The sequence below is a fragment of the Mauremys reevesii genome, linkage group 9 (assembly GCF_016161935.1).
Source record: "Mauremys reevesii isolate NIE-2019 linkage group 9, ASM1616193v1, whole genome shotgun sequence".
Lineage (NCBI taxonomy): Eukaryota > Metazoa > Chordata > Testudines > Geoemydidae > Mauremys > Mauremys reevesii.
In genome coordinates, this window is record NC_052631.1 from 84511718 (window position 1) to 84536879 (window position 25162).

The 25162-nt window shown below is 41.1% G+C and overlaps 1 protein-coding gene across 7 annotated transcripts in view; it reads right to left on the bottom strand.

Moving 5' to 3' along the window:
• ATRX (ATRX chromatin remodeler) overlaps positions 1 to 25162 on the bottom strand; it is a 140151-nt gene that overhangs the window by 99454 nt on the left and 15535 nt on the right. For all 7 annotated transcript variants that reach the window (XR_005584794.1, XM_039489126.1, XM_039489127.1 and 4 more), the window contains 6 exons: positions 23525 to 23637; positions 19687 to 19742; positions 17290 to 17342; positions 16217 to 16341; positions 14792 to 14911; positions 1824 to 1933 (listed from right to left, as the gene is read on the bottom strand). Coding sequence is in view for 6 of the 7 variants with exons in the window: in XM_039489126.1 (XP_039345060.1) it covers positions 1824 to 1933; positions 14792 to 14911; positions 16217 to 16341; positions 17290 to 17342; positions 19687 to 19742; positions 23525 to 23637 (577 nt within the window). In the remaining variant the exon portion in view is untranslated. The remainder of the gene's footprint in view (positions 1 to 1823; positions 1934 to 14791; positions 14912 to 16216; positions 16342 to 17289; positions 17343 to 19686; positions 19743 to 23524; positions 23638 to 25162) is intronic.

The window sequence follows — 25162 nt, forward strand, 5'->3', positions numbered from 1 at the left end:
TTCAACCTCATGTTGTTGATGTTAGCAATGCAGCAATTAGTACCAGAACAGAGCTTATGAAATTAAGCTTAAAACTTTTTAAATAAGATTTGTGTGCCACCAAAGGCTGCTAAACATTAAACCTACGTGATTAATAGTAATGGCTGCAGTTCCTGAATTTGTTAGGTCAAATTCTTAAGTCCTTATTCAGTCTTTATTTAAGTAGAGCTCCAGTGACTTATCAGTTTTCCTTGAATAAAGACTGACTAAAGACTGTAGACCAAATTGACTAAAGACTGTAGACCAAATTCTGCCCTCACTTGTACCCACTGTCTTCACAATCCTGAAAAACAGCTTCGTAATCTGCCTATATTGTCGTGTGTGTGAAGTAATGATGCACCCTCACCTGGAATACAGAGTTCAATACCTGGTCATCCTATGTCAAAAAAAATTATAGCAAAAACATGATTCAGAGACAGACAATAAGAATAGTTAAGAGGCACAGGAGAATTCCCCCATTATGAGATATTGAAAAGTGTAGCACTGTTTACCTTAGTTAGGAGACAAATAAGAAAGGAAATGACACAGGGATAGAAAATAATGAAAGGTATAGAGAATTCCTGATCTGTTTTCCCTTCTTATAATATTAAAAAACAAGATGGCATTCGATGAATTTAAAAGAAAGGAAATGCAAAACTGATAAAAGTAAATATCACTTCACAATTAACCAGCAGAACTCACTGACAAGGCATAATTGAGGTTAAGAGTTTAGTGAGATTAAAAAAAAATAGATTAGGCACTTATACATATAACAAGACTATTCAGAGTTACAAAGGTAAAGATTAAAAAAATCAAAATGGAAAGGATTCAGAGCTTTACTGGAGACTGGAAGCAACGTTCCTTGTGGACTGGATATTCTGTACAAAAACTCTGAAGAAAGTAGCTAATTTCCTCAGAAGCAGCTGTTATTGGCCCACTGTCTGAGTCAGGATACTGGACAAGATGGACCTGTTCAAATCCAGTGTGTCAATTCTTAAGGATATAGTACTGGACTAACTAAAATACCTGAAGGCCAAATATAGCCCACATCACAGACCCTATATGCCACTCAACCAGCTTAAAAGCATTGAAACAACAGGGCATCGGTGAATTCCCCCATTGCAGGCACAGCACTGGGCCAATGTAAGCCACCCTATACTGCCTCCTTCAAAGGCTTTAATGTAGAGGCATGATGGGATGGACATGGGCTGGAGGGGATCTACTGATAGTGATCAGTGCTGGAGGGGATCTACTGATAGTGATCAGTGCTACAGAATTCTGGACTGTGGTGCTGCCCATACACAGCCAGTGGGAAAGCTGCCATAAATTAGAATGGACCCTGTCACTGCTCTAATTTATATCAGGGGCTGTTTGAACCCCATGTAGCTGCCTAGTTCCAAGTGGTGCAAGAGAGTCTTTAAAATCACCACTTCTTCTTTACCTTGGTGCTGAGCCTTCTGTGTTATGCATCTTAGGAGATGCAGACTGTGATTTGGATCCCCATTATAGCATATAAAGCCATAAACACCAAAATCAGAATACTTTCACGATGTATTCCAAACTTATTAACACTTTAAAAATAAATTCTAAAGAAACCACAATAAATTAAACATTTGTGGTGTATAAACCTTATCCGTGTAACATTTTAATACTTGCTTTTCCCTTTTCTGCTACCAGTTTCCTTGTTTATGTACATTGCAAATTTAAAAGGCTAACAAGAGAAAACAATACACACAGAAAACAAGTAGTGATAGATCACTTTTTAAGTAAGAAGGCACATGGAGTACAAATCACTCATTACATACCTTACAGATAAGGACTTTCAGTGTAGGATGTCTATAGATGGAATCTTTTTGAAAATGGTTCACCTGTTGCCCACAGGCTGTACAGCTTACAATTCCATGCAGTCCTTCCTCTATAGAGGATTATAAACCACATATTAGTTTTAAAAAGACATCTATGAACAACTATTGTGTTTCCTTGTTACAACATTTTGGTTTGGCAAATTATTTGTTTACTTCAAAAACCACTCTAATGCTTTACCACCCAGCTTTCGAGAAAGCTTTCTATAACCACTCACCTTTTCTTAAAAGGCTAAGGAAGCGTTTTGGGGCCATTATCTCCTTTCTGGATAAAATTTATCCTGGAGAAATGTCTTCCTTTGTGAGGTTATACTCTTGGATTAAATTGTTATTTTATGAAGACATACCTGAATTGTCAGTAAAAACACATTTAATCATGGTCCTGCATTGTACAGTAAAATCCCTCAACTTTCAGTTGTTGTTCTTCATAAAATACCATGGCAGTTTATAAATAAATATTTTAATTATATTTCCTTCAGATTTTTAAATTTATTTCTGAATGAGAAATAAGGAAAACACAAGTCTATGAAACAAGTAAAAAATATAAATAAAATCCTCTCTGGTTTCATGTGAAGCATTATATGCGATCAAAATAGATTAAAACAGTATTTTGTAGCAATTGTACAGGACACCTCCAGACCATTCTGCTCAACACACTGTCCTGAAAGTTCATATTTATCTTGTCATCTCTAAATGTTTTCTGTATTTAAAATGACAGTTTGACAAAAATACACTTTGACCATCCTATTGGTAGCTCCAGCTCCAGTTTTCCAGTTGGTTTAGTCCTGTTTGCTGTGGTAGGGCTTCCACCTGTAAAGTGGTCTTTTAGTACAAACTGTTCAATTTAACAACTTTTATTCTTACTTATAAGCAGTGACGCTGCCAAGAAAAAAAGAGAAGCCACCTGAGAAACCCCACAGCCACCGTTTTAAGTTGGTATCAAGCAGTAAAGCAGGAGAAGGCTGCAGGATGACTTATGTCAACTGCAACCTGCCCGCCTGTATCAATTCAGGAGGTTGTGAATCCAAGAAATGAGACTTTGTTTAAAGGCTTTAAAACACATACACAGAATCAGGCACAAATACCAAAAAGAGTCCAGGAACCTACTGAACTTTTCCAAAACAAAACACAGACTACTGGCAAAGATTCAGAGATTTTGAAATTGGAGACAGAGCCTTAAATGGACTAAGAGCCTGTTAGGCATAAGTAAAGAAAAAGAAAGCTTTACAAAGAAAGATGAAAACAACAGATCTCATTCAGAGAGTCAGAAATGTTCAGCTGTACATCAGAGTGGGTTAACAGACTTGAGAATATTTTGGGATTCTTAGAACAAAGTACTTGATATGAAATGGAAAGGGCATTTCAAATCCTTAAACCAACTTCAGGCTTAAGATGGGTTTTGTAAAATAGGTACAGTAAGACAGCTTTCCACCCCTTGTTGTATACTCTTGGCTTTTCCTTCCTTTGGCTAACATGAAACACATTTTTGTCACTGAAGGAAAATAAGTTCTCTTATTTATGGAATTCTCTATGCTAGTATTTGAGTCCCGAACACCTCACAACAGGATATACAAGTTTGACTTGATCAACCCCATTTTTATTAAGTACTAGTCTAGAGGCAACGATTTATGGTGTTTTACCTTGCAGAACTGCAGGTTATATCTGGGTCAGAATAAGTATATTATCCTTAATTTTGACAAGATAGTAAGATCTCTTAACTGACAATTCAGCTTACCAGGAAGAAGATGAGAAACATTTGGGTGGTATTTTCACTTTACAATCCTGTTCAGCACCACATCTATAAAAAGAATACATGAAGACCTGACCAATCCCAGGCCAGTTGCACCATTTCTGTAACTCCTCAAACGTTTTGAAGATTTTATCCCTCCCATAGTGTCTAAACTGGTTCTTATAAAGGTCAGAACCAAAGAATAGGAAAAAGCTGTAGTTTTATAATATTATGGTATTGCCTTGAACTCAAATTTCTGGCAGTAAAATTCCATAGTTGACATCCTGTTACCAAGGAACTCCATGCCCACTCAAGCCTCATCCTTTAGGACCTTAAGCTTGGTTCACTAGATTGATATGAATACAAAACTGTCTGGCAGGTTAGAGTGTGGAAAGCAGCTCTTGACGGAGGTGTGCCACTTTGAAAATGGTAATTAAAATCCTGAATTTCACCTAGAAGTTTCCGGGCTGCCAAAGCTGAGTATGAAATATATGTTTAATATTCTCTTGCTCACAAAGTAAATAGCTACATCCTATAGTAAGGTGTGTGCCAGATACAACCTATTTCAATACTGTAGACTACTAATATGGATGACCATGACAAGATCTGAATCAAAGAATATTGCCATTAGTATATCTGGTCAGTGATTTTATACTACATATGCTATTATCAGTGTTCTATTTTCATGAATATCAGAGCATTCAAAACTCTGTCTTCTCCTCACAAAAATTTCACCAGATTTGCATGGTAGATAAATACCTGGTTATATCAATATTCTGACTGTTATGCTTGTTTTTATTCAAGCTATACTACAAGGTTACAGTGTTTTTTTAAAATAAAGTTACAAGGTCCGTGTTCTTGCTAAAATGGTTTACATTACCATCACTAAAAATATTTCAAGATAAAAAGTGAGGCCATGTCTATCAGTACAACTGCAGGCAGCAAGAGTCTCAGAAACATTGTTTAACCAAAACTTTTATTTGGGGGGAAAAGAAGGAATAGTTAAGAACTACAGGAGCTAGATGGTTATGAGGCAATCACTAATGAAATACAGAGCCTTTCACAACTAGGTCACAAGACCAAATGTAGCCCAAGATGATAGATGTCAAAAGTCATTATCAGCCAATGACTGCTTGGTGTCTAATGTAAGAGGAGTTGCTAGTCTCTGTCCATTACACAACACACAAAATATTACCGAAACTGTCACATTTAGACGACAGCCAAAGATACAATGGACACTATATCTAGAGGTTAAGAGACATAGTCCCTCCAAAATATGGTGGAAGCATACTACCATGTCAGCATGGGGAAAATCTGCACTGCCACAGCCTGTGCTATGCTTGTTTCATGGATAGAACGAGGGTTTTCATTTCCAGGGGTACCAACTTGGCAGTTTTCACAAGTACTATATTCACTTAAATATGTTAGAAAAAATACAATTAAGTTTCCACAAAGTAATGAATACTATTCACTATGTAAAATTTTACAGAAGACTGCACTGTTGTTTTTATAGTGTTTTGCAATCTACACAGAGCGATCACTCACCCATCAGCTGGACATGAAAAAGTAGAAAGCACCAGCAAAGACAACACAAAGTTGCACCATTTTAATTAGAGGTGTGACACTGCACCAATTTATCATCATCCCCCTTACACACATTAATATTATCACACCTTTAGTTAAACTCATGCATCATCTTAGTTCATACAAGCCTATTGATTCTGAGAGAAAATTAATATCTTTTGGAATCAAAACCATGAAGGGGTTCCAATGTGAAGAAATACCGAATTTCCAGGAAGACACATGAAAAACTGTAGAGTTGCTGCAAAACTATCCTCTCCACATCCCAGTCATCCCTTGCATGTATTGGGACCTATAGATATTTCTGTAGGAAATATATCATATAAAGATGACATGAAACATTGCAAAACAGAAAGTTACTACCTCAAAAACTGAGTTGTCCAAATGCATTACCGCTGCAGAACCACAATGTAGGAATCACACAGCACGCTCAGGAGCCAAGAAACCTTTAACAGTATAACCATTATGGGGCCCTTGGATCTGAGCATTCTAGAAAATAGTACTATAAAAGGTCACATAACCCTTCTACACATTCTCTGACCCTCACTCTTCATGCGTATTTATAGACTCTGAAGGAGGAAGGGCTGATATATTGCTTCTGAAGAGTCGTATATTAGGAAAACTCCATTTAACAGAAGGTAACCTTCTGTAGGGAGTGCTTATTTTACAGAATTCATGTCCTGCACAGAATATTTTATTCTTCAGCAGAATGTATTTTCTGTGGAGAAGTCCTGCAATTATATCTTTCACTCACCAGGAGCTGCTGTGGCCCTGGGACAGCAGCTGCTTCCAAGAGGGAGCAGCCTCAGCTGCATATAGGGAAAAGAAGAGGCTGTGTTCCTCATAGCACCCTGCCTGTGGGGCCAGGTCAGGAGGCATGGGTGGACGTACGGCATGGGGCACATGGGGTTGCTAGGGGCCGGGGTCACAGACTGGGGTTCAGAAGGGCTGATGGGGAGAAGACTGGGGGGACACTGAATAGGAGGAGGGTGCAGGATAACATGGGAGGGGAGTGGCTGAGTGGGGATGCAGGGTAATTTTCAAATACTCTCTAATTCGGTTTTCTTTCAGGTCACTGATAACGTTAAAATAGCATAGGGCCAAAAACCTATGGGACCCCAAGTAGGAAAAACACCTGCCTGATGATGGATTCCCCATTTACAATTACATTTTGAGACCTATCAGATAGTTTTAATCCATTTAACATGTGCCGTGTTGATTTTATATCATTTTAGCGGGGGGTTTTAATCAAAATGTTGTACAGTACCAAGTCAAATGCGTTTCACAGAAGTCTAGTACATCAATACTCTTACCTTTATGAACCAAACTTCTAGTCTCACCAAAAAAGGAAATAATTTGATAGGATCTATTTGTAATAAGAGGAGGTTACATAAATGTAACTGGAGGTTCTTTGAGATGTGCGGTCCCTATCTGTATTCCACTGAAGGGTTATATAAATGCACCATGCATCCAGAGCCAGAGATTTTGAAAGTAGTAGTGTCCATTGGTACATGCATGGGCCCTTGCTACACCTCATGGTTTCGTCTGAGGTGATAAAGGGCAGGGCGGACCGACCACACCCTCAGTTCCTTCTCCATTGCAAACCAAGAAATCCACAGCAGAGGAGTAGGAGGGTGGGACTGGAATACAGAGGCCACACATCTCAGAAGAACTCCCGTTACATGTAAGTTACCTCCTCCTATTCTTCTTCAAGTGATGGTCCCTAGTGTATTCCACTGAGGGTACCTAGCTAAGAGGAGGGTGTGAAGATGACGATAGAACGGAGAACAGCTGCACCTAATGAGGCATCCGTTGCAGAGTCTCACATCGAAGCATAATGGGAAGAGAATGTATGTACTGAACTCCATGTGGCCTCCCTACATATGTCCATAAGCAGTATGTCATGAAGCGCAGCTATGGTCAATGCTTGTGCTCTCATGGAGTGGGCTTGTACCCCAAGGAGTGGAGACAGCCCGATAACTGATAATAGGGTGTAATGCACCCTGAAACCCACTTAGAAGCCCTCTGAGTGGAGATTGCTTGCCTTTAATTCTTCCCGCTCTAGCGATAAAAAGTCTAGGAGACTTTCTGAATGATTTTGTCCTCTGCAGACAGAAAGTCAGGACCCAGCAGATGTCGAGGGAGTGAAGGCGGTATTCTGTCGCTGGGGCATGAGGTTTCAGAAGAAAAGAGGTTAAGTGTACGAACTGGTTAAGATGAAAGCGGGATAAAGCCTTTGGCAGAAACTTGGGGTGCAAGCTCAGGGAAATTTTGCACTTATGAATATGGTACGGGGTGGGGAGATCTGCCATCATGTCCCTCAGTTCGCCAACCCTTCTTGCGGCAGTAATAGGTGCCAGGAAGGCACCCTTCATGGAGAGGTGAGACAGGGAGCAGAAGGCTAGAGGTTCAAAGGGCTATTTCATCAATGCCATGAGGACAAGACTGAAGTGTGAGTGGCGAGCGATGGGTTGAACAGGAGGATAAGTCCATAGGAGGCCGTTCCAAAACCTGGTAGTCAGGGGGGTTAGTAAAGGTAGTGCCCTTCCACAGAGGGGTGGAAGGCACTGATAGCGGCTATGTGTACCTTGATGGAATTGAGAGTGAGGCCTGACATCTTCAGGAAGAGGAGACAGTCCAAAAGAAGGATGTCCACATATTCAGGAGCAAGACCCCTCTATCAGGCCCATGAGGTGAAATGCTTCCTCATGGCCCTATAGGACCACCTTCTGGGCTTCTCTCTGCTACTTGAGAAGATTTCTTGTACTGCTGATGAATATTCCCACACTAGCAAAGATGTCCATCCAGAAACCAAGCTCTGAGGTGACATCTGTAGATCGGATGCCGGATCCTCACGCCTCAGGAGCAGTAGGGGAGGAAAGGTGTAATAGATCTGGTCCAACCAGTGGAGGGCAAGGGCATCGCCTTAGGAAAGGGCGCCAAGTCCGTCTCTCCCTCCCCCCAAGAGCAGTACTGGCTACATTTGCTGTTGCCATGGAAGGTGAAGAGGTCCAGGCAGGAGTCCTCCAGTAGTCGAAAATGTTGGTGACCATGGAGTCGTGAAGCTCCCATTCATGGTCAGTCATGAATTTCCTGGTAAGAGAGTCTGCAATTATTTTCTGAGTCCTGGAAAGATATGCTTCCGACTAGGGATGTAAATATGGTTTAAAAATAGTAACCGTTAAAACTATTAAAATTCTATCGGCTAAACGGTTAACTGTTAAGAATCCACATAGGCGGGGAACTAGAGTTGCAGTGGGTGCTGCAGCACCCCCACGTCTTATGCGGGGCCCGGCTGCTGGCCCGCATTGGCAACGGAGCCTTGGATTCAGGGTGACAGCAGAGCCCCTGGATGCTGGGCCAGAAGCTGGGATGGCGGGTGGAAGCCGAGATGGCAGCAGCAGAGTTTAATCATAGAATCATAGAACATGAGGGTTGGAAGGGACCTCAGGAGGTCATCTAGTCTGACCCCCTGCTCAAAGCAGAACCAATCCCCAACTAAATCATCCCAGACAGAGCTCTGTCAAACCTGACCTTAAAAACCTCTAAGGAAGGAGATTTCACCACCTCCCTAGGTAACCCATTACAGTGCCTCACCACCCTCCTAATGAAAAAGTTTTTCCTAATATCCAACCTAAACCTCCACTACTGCAACTTGAGGCCATTACTCCTTGTTCTGTCATCTGGTACCACTGAGAACAGTCTAGATCCATCCTCTTTGGAACCCCCTTTCAGGTAGTTGAAAGCAGCTATCAAATCCCTCCTCATTTTTCTCTTCTGCAGACTAAATAATCTCAGTTCCCTCAGGCTCTCCTCATAAGTCATGTGCCCCAGCCCCCTAATCATTTTTGTTGCCCTCCGCTGGACTCTTTCCAATTTTTCCACATCCTTCTTGTAGTGTGGGGCCCAAAACTAGACACAGTACTCCAGATGAGGCCTCACCAATGTCGAACAGAGGGGAATGATCATGTCCCTCGATCTGCTGGCAATGCTCAGTCAGCCTTTTTGGGAACGAGGGCACACTGTTGACTCATATCCAGCTACTTGTCCACTGTAACCTCTCGGTCCTTTTCTGCTGAACTGCTTGCTGCCTAACCACTTGGTCCTAAGTCTGTAGCTGTGCATGGGATTCTTCCGTCCTAAGTGCAGGACTCTGCACTTGTCCTTGCTGACCCTCCTCAGATTTCTTTTGGCCCAATCCTCTAATTTGCCTAGGTCCCTCTGTATCGTATCCCTACCCTCCAGCATATCTACCACTCCTCCCAGTTTAGTGTCATCTGCAAACTTGCTGAGGGTGCAATATACGCCATCCTCCAAAACCGGCCCCAGGACCAACCACTGGGGCACGCCGCTTGATACCAGCTGCCAACTAGACATGGAGCCATTGATCACTACCCATTGATCCCGATGATCTACCCAGCTTTCTATCCACCTTATAGTCCATTCATCCAGCCCATACTTCTTTAACTTGCTGGCAAGAATACTGTGGGAGACAGTATCAACAGCTTTGCTAAAGTTAAGGAATAACAGAGAATAAAGTTAAGGAATAATCCACAGAGCCAGTTATCTCGTCATAGAAGGCAATTAGGTTAGTCAGGCATGACTTGTCCTTGGGAATCCATGCTGACTGTTCCTGATCACTTTCCTCTCCTCTAAGTGCTTCAAAATTGGTTCCTTGAGGACCTGCTCCATGATTTTTCCAGGGACTGAGGTGAGGCTGACTGGCATGTAGTTCCCTGGACCCTCCTCCTTCCTTTTGTTTAAAGATGCGCACTAAATTAGGCTTTTTCCAGTCATCCGGGACCTCCCACAATTGCCAAGAGTTTTCAAAGATAATGGCCAATGGATCTGCAATCACATCCGCCAACTCCTTTAGCACCCTTGGATGCAGCGCATCCGGCCCCATGTACTTGTGCTCGTCCAGTTTTTCTAAATAGTCCTTAACCACTTCTTTCTCCACAGAGGGCTGGTCACCTCCTCCTCATACTGTGCTGCCCAGTGCAGTAGTCTGGGAGCTGACCTTGTTCGTGAAGACAAAGGCAAAAAAAGCATTGAATACATTAGCTTTTTCCACATCCTCTGTCACCAGGTTGCCTCCCTCATTCAGTAAGGGGCCCACACTTTCCTTGATCATCTTCTTATTGCTAACATACCTGAAGAAACCCTTCTTGTTACTCTTAACATCCCTTGCTAGCTGCAACTCCAAGTGTGATTTAGCCTTCCTGATTTCACTCCTGCATGCCTGAGCAATATTTTTATACGCTTCCCTGGTCATTTGTCCAATCTTCCACTTCTTGCAAGCTTCTTTTTTGCATTTAAGATCAGCAAGGATTTCACTGTTAAGCCAAGCTGGTTGCCTGCCATATTTACTATTCTTTCTACACATCGGGATGGTTTGTTCCTGCAACCTCAATAAGAATTCTTTAAAATACAGCCAGCTAGCCTGGACTCCTTCCCCCCTTCCTCCCCCCCCCCCGTCATGTTATTCTCCCAAGGGATCCTGCCCATCAGTTCCCTGAGGGAGTCCAGGGTCCATATTCTGCTGCTCTCCTTTCTTCCTTGTGTCAGGATCCTGAACTCAACCATCGCATGGTCACTGCCTCCCAGGTTCCCATCCACTTTTGCTTCCCCTACTAATTCTTCCCTGTTTGTGAGCAGCAGGTCGAGAAGAGCTCTGCCCCAAGTTGGTTCCTCCGGCACCTGTACCAGGAAATTGTCCCCTACACTTTCCAAAAACTTCCTGGTAGATATCAGGGTGACTGAAGTCCTGCATGAGAACCAGGGCATGTGATCTAGTAACTTCTGTTAGTTGCCTGAAGAAAGACTCGTCCACCTCATCCCCCTGGTATGGTGGTCAATAGCAGACTCCCACCACATCACCACCCTTCTGGCTCACACTTCTAAACTTAATTCAGAGACTCATTGGTTTGGGTTAACGATGAGATGAAACCTGAAAGACTGATGCTTATTGGTTAACTGGTTACACTTTTACATCCCTACTGCCAACAAAAGGATCTTGTGGGCAATGCACCAATCCTAAAGACGAACTGCCTCCACACAAATGCAGGCCCCTTGTTGGTTGATGTAGCAAACGGCTGTGGTGTTGTCTGACATGATGAGAACATAACAGGAGTGGATAGATGGGAGAAATGCAGGACACGCTCTCTGCACGGCCCGAAATTCCAGAATGTTGATGTGCACCTGGGATTCCAGAGCAGTCCAACTCCCTTGAATCATGTGCTTATTCATGTGGGCGTCCTATCCGACGAGTGACCCCTCTGTGATGATTGTTGTGTTTGGTGAGGATGGAAGGAATGGTATCCTGGTGTAGACTTGGCCTGGGTCTATCCACCACTTGAGGGAGGAGAGAACCTCGTGGGAAACAGTCAGCAGGAAGTCCATGGTGTGACATGTGAGAGAACAGGTCCTCTGGAGCCACAATTGTAAGCAGCAAAAGTGGAGACGAGTGAAGGGGGTAACATATGTGCCAGCTGCCATGTGGCCAAGAAGAGAAAGGTAAGTCTTGGCCTGAACAGAAGGACTCAAAATCACCTTGGAAACTCAGCTCTTATAGGATCTGGAACCTGTTCTCAAGTAGGTAGGCTTATGCCAAGATTGCATGGATGTAGGCCCCAATGAATTTCAGGGACTGTATAGGAGACAAAGGCAATTTTTCAATGTTTACACTCACCCCAAAAGAGGAGTGGAGTGTGAGCAGCACGGAGGTCAAGGCGCAACCCTCCCTTCTTCATTACGCTGCTAGCTGCCAATCATTGAGAGATGGGACTATAAGGATCCCTTGGCACCAGAGGTGGGCTGCCAGTACCAAGCAAACTTTGGTAAAGACCCATGGAGCAGTGGTGATTTGGAATGGTAAAATCCTGTATCGGAAGTGACAAAGGCCTGAGGTGAATCTCAGGAAACATCTGTGGGTAGAATGGATATCACGTAGAAGTAAGCGTCCTACAGATCAAGGGCCATAAACAACATGCCTCTTTCTAACAAAGTAATGGTGGCTGCTATCATGACCATATGAAATTTTGGCTTGCATATGAAGCAGTTAAGATGACAGTTCTAAGATCAGTCGTCTTCTTCAGCATTGGCAGGGGGTGGAACCCCCAATTCTGCCACTTCCAGCTGCGACCCCCGGGCTGTGGCCCGAGAGACAAGTGCCCCCTCCCCAAGAAGCCCCGAATGTGTGTGTCCCTTCCCCCCCCCCCACCAAAGGAGCCCCAGGCTGGCTGAAGCCCCGAGGCCCCCCCCACCACCACTTGCCCGGAGCACCCTGCCCATGCCCATGCCCAAAGAAGCCCCAGGGCCACCAGCAGAACCATGGAAGCCATAGAGTAAGAGGCAAGTCTAATGTAAGAGAGCGTACTGCCCTAGAAGGCGATGGCACTTGAAAACACAGAGACCTCACCTCCTCCATAACAAAGAGCTCATGAAGCTCAGGGGCCAACTCAAGTCTCCCTGGTGTCAGCAGTACACACTGTAGTTGGAACCAGAGCCAGAACGGGAACCGAACAGAGGACTGCCACAGAACCAAAGGTTCCAGCAGTGCCAACCTAGAAGACATACGTGGCTCAGTGAATGGAACCAGCAGATCCAATGGTCTCTGAAACTTTTTATCATGCTTGGGAGCTTTGGAACGTGCCATTTCCCTGTGGACAGAACTTGTGGATGAAGCAGTATCCTTCCTAGGCCTGGAGGAAAACTTACTGCCATTCTTACATTCCCTCACGACTAGGCCCTGGCCCGGGGTCCACAGCACTGGTACCAGCAGAACCGGACTGGAGCTCCGTGGTAGGAGGCACGCTCCTCAATTGCTCAGACCAATCTACGAGGGGGTTCCCTGATCTGGATCCAACTGCAGCTTCATGGCAACCTCCATGAGGTGCTTCTTGAGGTGGAGAACCCAGCCTTCTTGGGTATGGCTTGAGAAGGAGAGGCAGATGCTGCACTTGGATACAATGTATAAAGGCAGTGTTGGTGCTTGTTGCTGACTGAGAACGAGCAAGGGCAGACAGCGCAGCTCTTGAACCCCAGTGTCTTCAGCATAATCCAGTACCCAGGCATGGGTGTTAGAGGAGTTGAGGGAGACTGGCAAAATGGCGTCCCAATGTCCTTAAAATACTAAAAACTACTACTAACACTAAAACTACATAAAAAAAACAAAAATACCATTTACAAGAATAAAAGAGTCTTTTTTTTCCTGTGTTTTAAAAAGTACCTCACAAGAGACAAGAGACCAGTAGAGGCTCCGATTCGGACCATGTGGCCGTGAGCAGGAACGACCTCAGTGATCGCCCTGTATCACTTCAGACAAAACCATGAAATTCTGTCCTGAATGTAACATCTAATAATATAATTAAAAATAAACCATGTGGCCCTTGAATTAGCCAATCTAGTTAGAGGAAAGATCAATGTTCAAAAAACAAACAAACCTAAAAACCTCACACATGCACACACAAAAGAGCAAGTAAACTTTTTCATAGTCATCATTTTTTGGTTCCCATTAAATACCCAAACTACATATGAAGAAGAAAAAAGTTATTTATATAAACTAATATACTAAAAAAAGGAGTAATTAGGCTGGAGTAAGTTACTGATTGCTATTTTTCCTATGTGAATTACAAAACTGCCTGTACTATAAGGGGGGGAAGGAATGTAAAATCACTTATTTTTATTATTTTTTTTCAGACTAGTTTATGCATGGCCTCTTGCTTGTTCTTTTCTGTTTGCCAAGTCCATAAAAGATGAACTTATATTATCCATTAGCACCTATGTACTTGCATATCAATCCTAGTAGAGGTCGAGGAAAATTGGCTGGCATAACAACTTTCCACAGATGACCTAAGGTATATAACCAATAGCCAGAGAAGTGCCAAGAAATTAAATTCATCTGGGATTTCAAAACAGAAACATCTTCCTCACCAACTAACGTTCTATATCTGCTTACATGTGTATGGATTTCTTGGAGCCTCAGAAAATACATTCAGTGGAATTCCAACATCATTCCCTAGCAGTGGCATGCATGACATTTTTACTAAGGCATGCAGTTATACTTGCATGCCTTAAGAAGTCCAAAATTGCATCCTCCACACACTGTCTTTGGATGTACCGTATGTACCAGGTCTCACTATGCAGAGGATGCCATTTTGTTCTATAATATGTGTTCAGGGGCCAGACGCAACTATCCTGCAGGTGAGATTCAGCCCATAGGCTACCAGATCGACCATGGTTTTTTTTAATTCGGGGGTTTGCAATGGTATGCCACTGTTCCCTAAAAAAGGACATGGCAAAATAGCAGAGTGGAATCAAACTCTTGGGAATAGAGTGAAAAAGATTTATACAGAATACCTAATGAAGCATGCTATGGCTACCCAAGGCAGGAGATTTTACAAAAACTAATCTTAGCTTTCAGTGCTGCACTGCAGGGACAGCAATGGAGGCTAATTTCAGCAGGACAGAACCCATAGTGAACTAAAAGGCCAGAAGAGTGGAGGTATTTTTAGGAAATATGTACAATTGTTGGATGTACCAAATGTGGCTATAAATGATAGTTTAAACCCATTTTAAACATGTTATAAAATGTATTTACCTCCACGCTTTTTGGGAGCTTCAGGTTTCATTTTAACGATATTTCTGCTTCTAAATTCAGGCCCTTTAAAATCATCTTTGTCTTCATTCAGCACTGGCTCTGGTTGTACAACCACTGTACCTAGAATGATTTCATTTAAAAGTTGGAAACCATTATATATCCAAGTGACATTCCAGTGAAGTGCAAGACTCCTGTTTAAATAAAAACCAACATTGCATATATTTTTCCCCAACAAGCTATATGACGACTGACTGATAAACAACACATATTCTACTGCACGTGTCCATATTACAAATATCAATACCAAACACATCGAACTGGCACTGATATTGCAATTGTAGGACAGAGATCAAAAACTGAATGAACACTGGAGAGCAAACTATCTTCTCTACCCCCAGATGCAGTCCATGAAAAACAGAACAAAGCATAACAGTGAGACAATGAGGGTGAGCTTGCAATGCAACTGTTCTGTGACTCCAGAAGTTTTAGGACAGCTAACTGAGCATCTCTCAAAAGCCAGAGAAATTTCTTCCCTCCCTGACCAACAGGACAAAATCTCATTTTCTTTTTTATAAAATTCTTAAATTTACTAATGTTTAAACAAAACCGAACAGTGCTAACCAAAGTTACAGGAAGAAAAAAAAGTGTAATTTCATATTTAGAGCTGGGTTTCAATCCTGTGTCTCCTGGGAACTTGCAGTAATACAACATTCTGTAAAAATAACCCTGCAATGACTGCTTCTGGCGCAAGGGGCAGTAGTGGTCTCTCTGCAATACTGTGGCTTTTATAGAGCTAAGAAAAGCAAGCTTTTTTGTTGTTGTTTTTAAACCACGCTAAAACTAAAAATATGGTGTAGAGGGTGTTTTAAATGTAGTGTACCTAAAAATAACCCAATAATGACAAGGGGTTTTTTTTGTTTTGTTTTTAAACATATTTCAAGATCTGGCCTAACCTCTGATACTTTTAAGCAAAGGGTAAATTTTTCAAAAAGTCAGTCACTTACGAGAACTCAGTCCCATTCTCAAATGGGATTTAGATACCTATGAAAATTTTACCCAGAATGTTTACAAAAAAACAAAACCAAAATACCATTTCCTGTTTCATGTTGTCTTTATTTCCACAAAAATATGGATTTCAATGCATATTTTGAATTAAGTAATCAGTGCATCCTGGTAGATCCAGTGATTTATATATGTGGGGTTCAAAGTAGACATTTAAAAACAAAATACTTTAACCTTTTGGATGCTATAATCATAGTAGGTCCTCAATATCCTGCTTGCGAAGGTTGGCACATTAAATAAATAAACAAATAAATAAAACCAGACAAAGTATACAACGTTTCCCTTAATGGCTATTATGCATATTCCATCATAGTCTTGACACTAATTCGCAAAATTCAGACACACAGAAAACGCATGATCTACCTTTAGGTAAGCTTTTCATATCAACATCATTTTCTGAGTTTTCATTTGAAACATCTTCATTTACAGTTTCAGGTAGGGTTTGTTCATCATCTGATCCAACATACTTTGTTACAACTGTAGGTTTCCTGTATGAACAGAAAAAAATCCACATTTATGATAAATATTTTATAGCAATTTAGGTATATATGGTGGTTTCCAATCAAATAATCTCCTTGGATCAGGAACCTTGTAATTTTAAAATTCTATTTTTTAATCTAATTTAAACTGCATGAGATGATGAAGCAGAGAGAAATAGACTGGGCAAGAGTGACAACAGTAAACAACAGAAGAGGAATTTTATTCTTAGAGATACATAGGGTTTTTTTTATCCCCCCAGAGAAAAGATATGTTGTTTTGTTTTACATATTTTAAAAGGATCTGAAGGACAGAACTGTAAGGTTTACCATAAGACAGCAAAAGACACAAAGGAATGTGATCAGCGTAAGGTTCCTAAAATGCAGTTATTGTTGGCCACACTGAGAATTTGTTTTTTTTAGGCACAAACTGATAAGCAATTACCTTAGTGCATTACTTCTTGAAAGAGAGCAAACAAAAATTAATAAACTGAAGTGCATCAGACTGGCAGTGTACGCCTGGAACACCCCATACTGTTACCAGGTATTGATTTTATTGGTAAAGAGTAAACTGGGTATTATTGACTCACTGAGACAGGGTAAACTCATTACCCCACTTGGATACAAAGAAATGACTTTTCCAAGGGAAAAAAATCCTGGGTGTGGGGTGAGTAGTCCTGAAGGAGGAACCCAATGAGCATCTATGCCTGATGAGCCTTGAGATAGAAAACAAGATACCATGAAGAGTTTGTTAATAAAGCCATACTCCAGGAAGGGAGTAAATTTGGACTTGACACAGTGAGCCTCCTCAGCTGGTGTAAATCAGCCTGAGGTTACATGGCTCCATGCCAATCTACACTTTATGGTAATCCGGCCCTGCGTAGATTGTTTCTGTAGACCAAGTTAGGGAAGGCACCTAGTTACAAAGAGTATTATTCACATCTTCCTTTTCAAACTAACCTTTTTGAACGTGATGATCCTAAAGATTTGGATCTTTCTGAAGAGCTATTGCCCTAAAAACAAGGAAAAATTTGAAGTCACAAACATCTGTTAGTGTGTGACCAGAACATACATCAACAAAAATTAACTTCTTGGATTCTTAGGTATACAGCAGCAACTCAGAAGTCAAATTTTACCTGGGTTTAAACCAATCATATCCCATTTCTTGTTAATACTACATTTCATATCAAGGGCAGCAAAACAAAAATTAAAGTTTTGCTTGTAAATGTAGTGTTGTAATTAGCTGGGTTCAATTATGAGACTTTTTAGTTTATAAATTACTACTGGATTAAGATCTCTTAAAATTAATGTATACTTTGAACCCCACCAAGCATACACTGCATCAGAAATTATAAAGGAATATTATTGTGATTTGAGAAATTCACAGAATCATACACCATATTTCTTATGCACCAAATTTGCAGGAAATTGAGGAAGTATTAAAAATAGTAGAGGACCTTTGCATAAGATTTTATTTCCCTGCAATCTCCCACCCCAAATGGTCCATTTAACAGTTAAGGCTTGCACTTCATAAGTTTCTGGGCTAAAGACTGGGTGTGGCTCACTCAAGAGCATATCACCAATATTCGTGAGTCACTTGAGGGTGTGATTAACTGCACTGTTAATAACAGACTACCAATTGAAATGATAAATACTTTTGGATTTTATTTTTTTTTACATTTTCAAATATATTGATTTCAATTATAACAGAATACAAAGTGTACAGTGCTCGCTTTATATTATTTTTGACTACAGATAGTTGCTCTGTAAAAAGGTAAGCAAAAGATACTTTTTTTCAGTTCACTTCATAGAAGTACTGTAGTGCAATCTTTTTATCATGAAAATGTAACTTACAAATGTAGATTTTGTTTTGTTATATAATTGCACTCAAAAACAAAACATAACATTTAGAGCCTACAAGTCCACTCAGTCCTACTTCTTGTTCAGCCAATCGCTAAGACAAACAAGTTTGTTTACATTTATGGGAGATAATGCTGCCCGCTTTACGTGTGAGATATGCTAAATCTTCGTATGTCCCTTCATGCTTCAGCCACAATTCCAGAGGACAGAACCCGAACCACCAAAAAAGAAAATCAACCTTCTGTTGGTGGCATCTGACTCAGATGATGAAAATGAACGTGCATCAGTCTGAATTGCTTTGGATCATTATGGAGTAGAACCTATCATAGCATGGAAGCATGTCCTCTGGAATAGTGGCCGAAGCATGAAAAGTTAGCATATCTAACACATAAATACCTTGCAATGCCGGCTATGAAAGTGCCACGCGAACCCGTTTTCACTTTCAGGTGATATTATAAATAAGAAGTGGGTAGCATTATCTCCCATAAGTGTAAACAAACTTGTTTCTCTTAGCGACTGGCTGAACAAGAAGTAGAACTAAATGGACTATGTAGGCTCTAACGGTTTACATTCTTTTGTTTTTGAGTGCAGTTATGTAACAAAGCAAAATCTACATTTGTGAGTTACACTTTCACATAAAAGAGATTGCACTACAATACTTGTATGTGGTGAACTGAAAATCAGTATCTTTTGTTTACCTTTTTTACAGTGCAACTAATAAAAAATAATAAAGTGAACACTGATCACTTTGTATTGTGTTGTAATTGAAATCAATATATTTGAAAATGTAGAAAAAAATCGAAAAATATTTACAATAAATTTCAATTTATTCAATTGGTATTCTATTATTGTTTAACAGTGCAATTAAAACTGCAATTAATCGCAATTGTTTTTTTAGTCACAGTTAGGGGTTTGGGTTTTTTAGTCACAGTTAGGGGTTTGGTTTTTTTAGTTAATTGTGTGAATTAACTGTGATTAATTGACAGCCCTAATACTTCCATGAAAAGGGGTATAACTAACTGTTATGCAATTTGCCAATCCTCAACCATAAGAACTCCCAAAATTGCAGCAGCTCCCTACTTCTCAGCAAAGATTTAATAGTGGTTAGAAGCCTCATGATAGTACAGTATGATACCTTCCACAAAGTATACATTTACTCATGCATTATGAAGGACCATAGGAAAAATACGGAAATAGTCAAAACTATGAAAGCACATTGAATTTATTATTTTACTTTTTATTTTTAAATTGTGAATGCTTAATTGCTGCTAAGTCATAATGGATGTCATTCATATACATTTAAAAGGTTATATTGTGTTTTTTTAATTCAACTTTTAGGAAAAAAGTTAATCAACTAATCAACTTTCACATTCAGCAGATATGGTAGTGTAATCCAATACAGATTTTAATTCAAATTTAATCAGTATCTTCTATACCAGCCATTTTTGCATTACCAGCGTTACTGTAAATCAAATGCACCATATACTTTATTCCTACCTCTTCCCTGTTGTTTTCCATTGGAGTTGGACTATTTTCAGGCCTGCTACTTTTACCTAGGCGGAGGGGGGGGCGGGAGGAGGGGGGGGAGAAAAAAAGTATAATTCACTGAATGGTAGAAATCACTAACAATTCTTTAAATTAGAAACGATGGTTTGGTATAAACATTTTATCAGCATTATTAAAAAACATTACTAAATGGATAATTAGTCAGTGGGGATGAGGAGTGAGATTTATATCATCACAATAAAACCTTTGCATAACACCACAGCATCATTTATTGATCATATGCCAAATAATTTTAAAAAAAAAATTCTAAAATTTTTTTGTAATGTCATTGCTACTATTTTTCAACCTTTTTCCACCAATAAAGAACTCATACTAGAGGAGCCAGAGGGCAACTATATATGCTTTACACAAAAAGCAGCAACAACCAATACATTCCTGAAGCCTCTGTACATAACATTGTGACTTTAAGGACTGATATATCATGGACCTAGCTAGCACAACCAAAAATAAGTGATGTACCCCATTTGATATTGTGGATTCTCCTTTTTCCAGATACACAGAACTATTTCTAGCCCTAATGGGTTGTGGGATATTAAACCTTAAACATGTCATTGGTCCAGGACTGATTACTATCTGTTCTGCACCCCCATCTAGTGTAATTCTGAGAGAAATGTTACAGATTTTTTTTTGGGGGGGGGGGGGGGGAGAGAGAAGGGAATATTTCCGTTTCAGCATTCTTTATAATGCAGCTATATGAAATTGCTCAAAGGCTTAGAATGTTAGAAGTAGCCTCACAGGAAATGGATTAATGGGACGTATAAAAATGTTATTTTTCATACAGATATCATGTGATTATAATAGATTAGGCTCATAGCACTCTTTACATTGTAAGACCTAATTTCAGCTGCTTATAACTTTGCAAACTGTTTGGGTTGAATTTTTCCACACTGGCTGTGTCTGCCTCAGGCTTAATGTTTTTTAGAAAATTTCAGCCAATACAATGCAGGTGTTTATGAAAATGAAAGTAAGGAAAAGGATGTTTTCCATGTATTAAGTTCTTCAGACCATTTCTCTGAAGTGCTCTCATGTCCCTCTGTTTTGCAGCAAGATGTTTAGCTGGATTTTTCTTGCTAACATCCTCATGCTCTGATCACCATGTGGCATCAGGAAGGAATTTTCCCCCAAGTCAGATTGGCAGTGATTTTGGGGAGGGGTTCACCTTCCTTTGCAGCATGTGGTGCATGTCATTTGCTGGAGTCATCTGGGTATCTCTCACTTAATCAATTCCATGCCATTGCAGGGGTTTAAGTCATTGGTGCACCTCAGTCCCTCCTATTCTCTGCCTGTGGCACATAACAGTTTAGTGTCCTGTGGGCTGTAACATTTTGGTCACATTTCAATTGTTGGGTTTAGCGTGTGGGTGCTGGGTGGTGTTGGTTGCACGTGACATACAGGAGGTCAGGCTAGCTGATCTTGTGGTCCCATCTGACCTTAAACCCTGTGACTATTGTGACAGATATTGCAACTATATGCAGTCTTTTTGGGGGAACATATTATATCATGCTTATGTGTATCACTGTGGGCCAGCAATTATATGCATGATTGTGTTCTACTCCATGGGCTGAATTACTAAAGCTCCTTCAGGAACTAAAACACTGTAGGGTGATTAAGGAGAATCAGTCACTGTACCAGACAGGTACCACCTGCTGGGGTATTTGCATACAGGGACTCAAACTGGGTTACAAGAGACTAGGAAAACCAAGAAAGGGCTTTTGGCTGAAAAGGGCTGCATTTAAACTGACTTCTTTCTGATCTAGCAAACAGACAGGACCTTCTGTCCAAGTGGGCTCAAACCCTTGTGGAAGAGTTGGAAAGACTCTGGCCTACTAGGGCCCTATAAGAATAATGGGTAACCTATGGTAAGCTTTTAGCATGACTGAAGGAACTCCTCCCCCTTCAAAGCTTTTGCCTTAAGAATAAACATGCTTGCTTAGAAAGAGCAGCATGATAACTTGTAACTGATGGTTATATGCTGTTCATAGCCTTCCGACAGAAAATAAAGCACAGGTAGACTGGCCTTTAAGTAGACTGGCTTGCCAAGGATATCAAAGTGCAGGGATTTGGAAAGGGAAGCCTTAAAATCCTCATCAAGATGCAGAGAGATGCAGGTCTCCACTTAAGAGAGGCGACGTCTGAGTACTGAAAACCCTAAGCGGGTGCCCTTAAGAGACCAAGAGAGGGGTATACGGTACACTCATGCCAAAATTGTGACAACTAATGACTTGAAATTTGGCTGAGGGGTGACGTGCTAAGGATGTCCCTCTTGGCATCCGCATTAAAATTTGCCTAACTTTGGTTAAATTGTAACAATTTCAGTTTGCACATGCTCAGTAGAGAATACTTTGATTTTAGCAGCTAAAATTTCTGAAGAATCCATCTTCACTAAGCAGGCTCAAATCTCACTGTACTTTCGTGTGACCAGACTCTCACCATGCCCACAGAGTGACTGGGCATGTTGCACCCCCTCGCATCACAATACTGACCAGACTGAACATGTCATCACCACAGCAACTGAACATGTTCTCTCCAGTCTAGGGGTACAGAGCTGAGAGAGCACCAGGCTGGGGAATTGAGAGCAGGGAGCCTGTCTTTCCTATGTTCTCAATGACACCTCTACTGCCTTGTAACACATCCAGGCAGTGCAATATGAAGGAGGAAGCTGCCCGATTCAAATACACAGGAGACAGAAGCCAGACTGGGCAGGAAGGAGAGTGTGCTGGCACACAAAGTCTGGTGAGACTGAGACAACAGTTATGCACTTGTAAGTGAAGAGGCTGGAGCAGGAAGCTGGGAGGAGACTGACTTCTGGGCAAGAAGACTAGGGGTCAGGTTGGAGAAGGGATAGACAGACTGGCTGGACCAGGAGAATGCAGTGAAAAGTTAACTATTTCTCTTGACAGTATCCCTTTAGTGATCCCATGGATCTGTCTGCAAATAGAAGAAAATATACTCCTCAGCTAATACAATCCCAACTTTCCTCACACACAGTCACTTCATAAAAGTTTTTAAGTTCATTGCTATGGAAAGTGTTTTAAGAAAGTTGGAGTCTGAAAAGGTCTATATCTATAACAAATCCAGATTCCTACTATACATTAGTTGATAATTTTTTCCTGTTTGTTTATTTTAAAAGATTTCATTATTGACAGCAGTTAAAATGAAGTTTTTGTTTTTTGTTTTTTTTTTTAAATCCAGCACTTACCTATTAGATTTTTTGGAGATACCAATAATTTTCAAGAAGAAACCTAATCATTTACTTTAGAAGAGCCCTTTTGTTTTCAGTGGTTTCTGACTTAATTGTGAAAACACTTTGTGAATTAACCTGAAAGGAACTCCCCCACACTCTGTTCCACAATTGTAAGGGTCAAAAGATCTTAACTTCAGCAGAAAAACAAGATATGTCTATTACACAGTGTTAATATAGGGAACCATGAGAAATCTGAACCAAAAGTATCCTAGAAGAAGATACAAACATCCCAAACCCCAAGAACACACAGTTTAATGTCCATGAAACGGAATACCAAGGAACAAATACCGGGATACTTTTTTGTTGTTTTTATAATGTTTTAACATACAGAACATTTATATTCACAAATGAAATGCAATTTATACCAAAAATCTACTGTATATTTATCCAGATATCTCCCCTTAAGAAGGAAACAGTAAGAACAATATTGCATATCTGTACATCAAAATGCATTTTATTGCACTACATTCCAAGATGTTGAATAAGAGTGTACATTTAAAAGAGGGAAAATATATATATTTTTACCTATACTTTTGCTCACAGATAGTCTTGGAGGCGAGTTTGCGTCCTCAGATTCTTCGGATGAATGAGCCAAAAAGTCATGAAGCTTCTGCACCAACGTATTCAACTTGCTTTCACTGATAAAACACAGAAGTGTCACTTGAAATTAGTCTCACTATCTCATGCTACTTTATTAATACATAGTGCAAGCATGAAACGAATGCTGTTTGTTTTTAAGTACTACATATCCATAGAAGAACTGAAGATCTTCCAAAGCAACACATTGTTACCAAAATAAGCAAAAATAACCCACTTGTAATTTTGAAAAAAATTGGTAAGTGCAGATTTGGCACTGAAATATAAGCATTTAGGACTACATTAGTATAAAGTTAACAATAAAGCATGTCACATTTTTAAAAGCTGTATTTCATGTCATTAAAAAAATGAAAGATTTACAAAAGCCAAGAATAGTGCATTGCTATTCAAAGAAATTAAAAGGAAAGAACATAGCTAAAACATTGTGCTTAACTAAGAGATCCCTTAAATAATAGCTAAAAATTTGAATCACTTATATTGGTCTGTCTGTGGATACATAACCCAAACAGCAATTGCTAGCAGTTTCTCTACATGGCCTAAAGAAAAAAAATTGTAAAGATGCATGGAATCAGACAATATTTTAACTTATCCATACAAAGTTTACATCAAACCAGCCCTCCCAATCTATTTACTGAGTGTCTCAGAAGATAACCAGCAACATGTGTATCTTCTCAAAAGACAATTGTGTAGGATCACATGATTGATTGCCTGATATCTTTACTTGAATTAGTTTACTGATACAATTGCCAACAGAATTTTAAATTAGCCAGTTTTACAGAACAGGAACCATTGGTCATTTCTCTACCATGTACACAAGTTTTCTTATGAATAAGACAGGCTCTAATGCACCAGTTACCTTATTAGCACTGCCTATTTAAAAAGGTTTCTTGTGTCAGGCCCTCCAAGTATTTTTCTCCCACCTCCTAAAGCAGCGGTCACCAACCAGTCAATCGTGATCGACTGGTCGATCCTGGAGCCTCTGCCAATCAATCGCCAGCTGCTAAAAGTCTGGCGGCACAGCAGGGCTCAGCAGGCTGCCTGCCTGCCCTGGCCCCACGCCACTCCCAGAAGCAGCCAGCACAGGTCTCTGCATGCTGCCCACGCCCACTGCCCAGCCAATGGGAGCTGCAGAGTCGGCACTGGAGGGCGGGGGCAGCGGCAACACACAGAACCACCTGCGGGCCCCTGGGCCGCAAAGACATGCCAGCTGCTTCCAGGAGCAGTGTGGGGCCAGGGCAGGCAGGTAGCCTGTCTTAACCCTCCCACACCACCGACCAGGAGCTGCCTGTGGTAAGCGCCTCCCAGCCGCAGCTTGCACCTCCCACCCCCACCCCCTGCCCTGAGCCCACACCCCAACTCCTTCCCAGAGCCCACACCCCTCACCCCTCCTCCACCCAGGGGCGGCTCTAGACCCCAGCGCGCCAAGCAGGCGCTTGGGGCGGCCGTTTCCCGGGGGGGCGGCATTTGGCTCCGGTGGAGCTCCCGCCGGCATGCCTGCGGCAGGTCCACCGGAGCCCGGGACGAGCGGACCTGCCGCAGGCATGACTGCGGCGGGTCCCGTCTTCC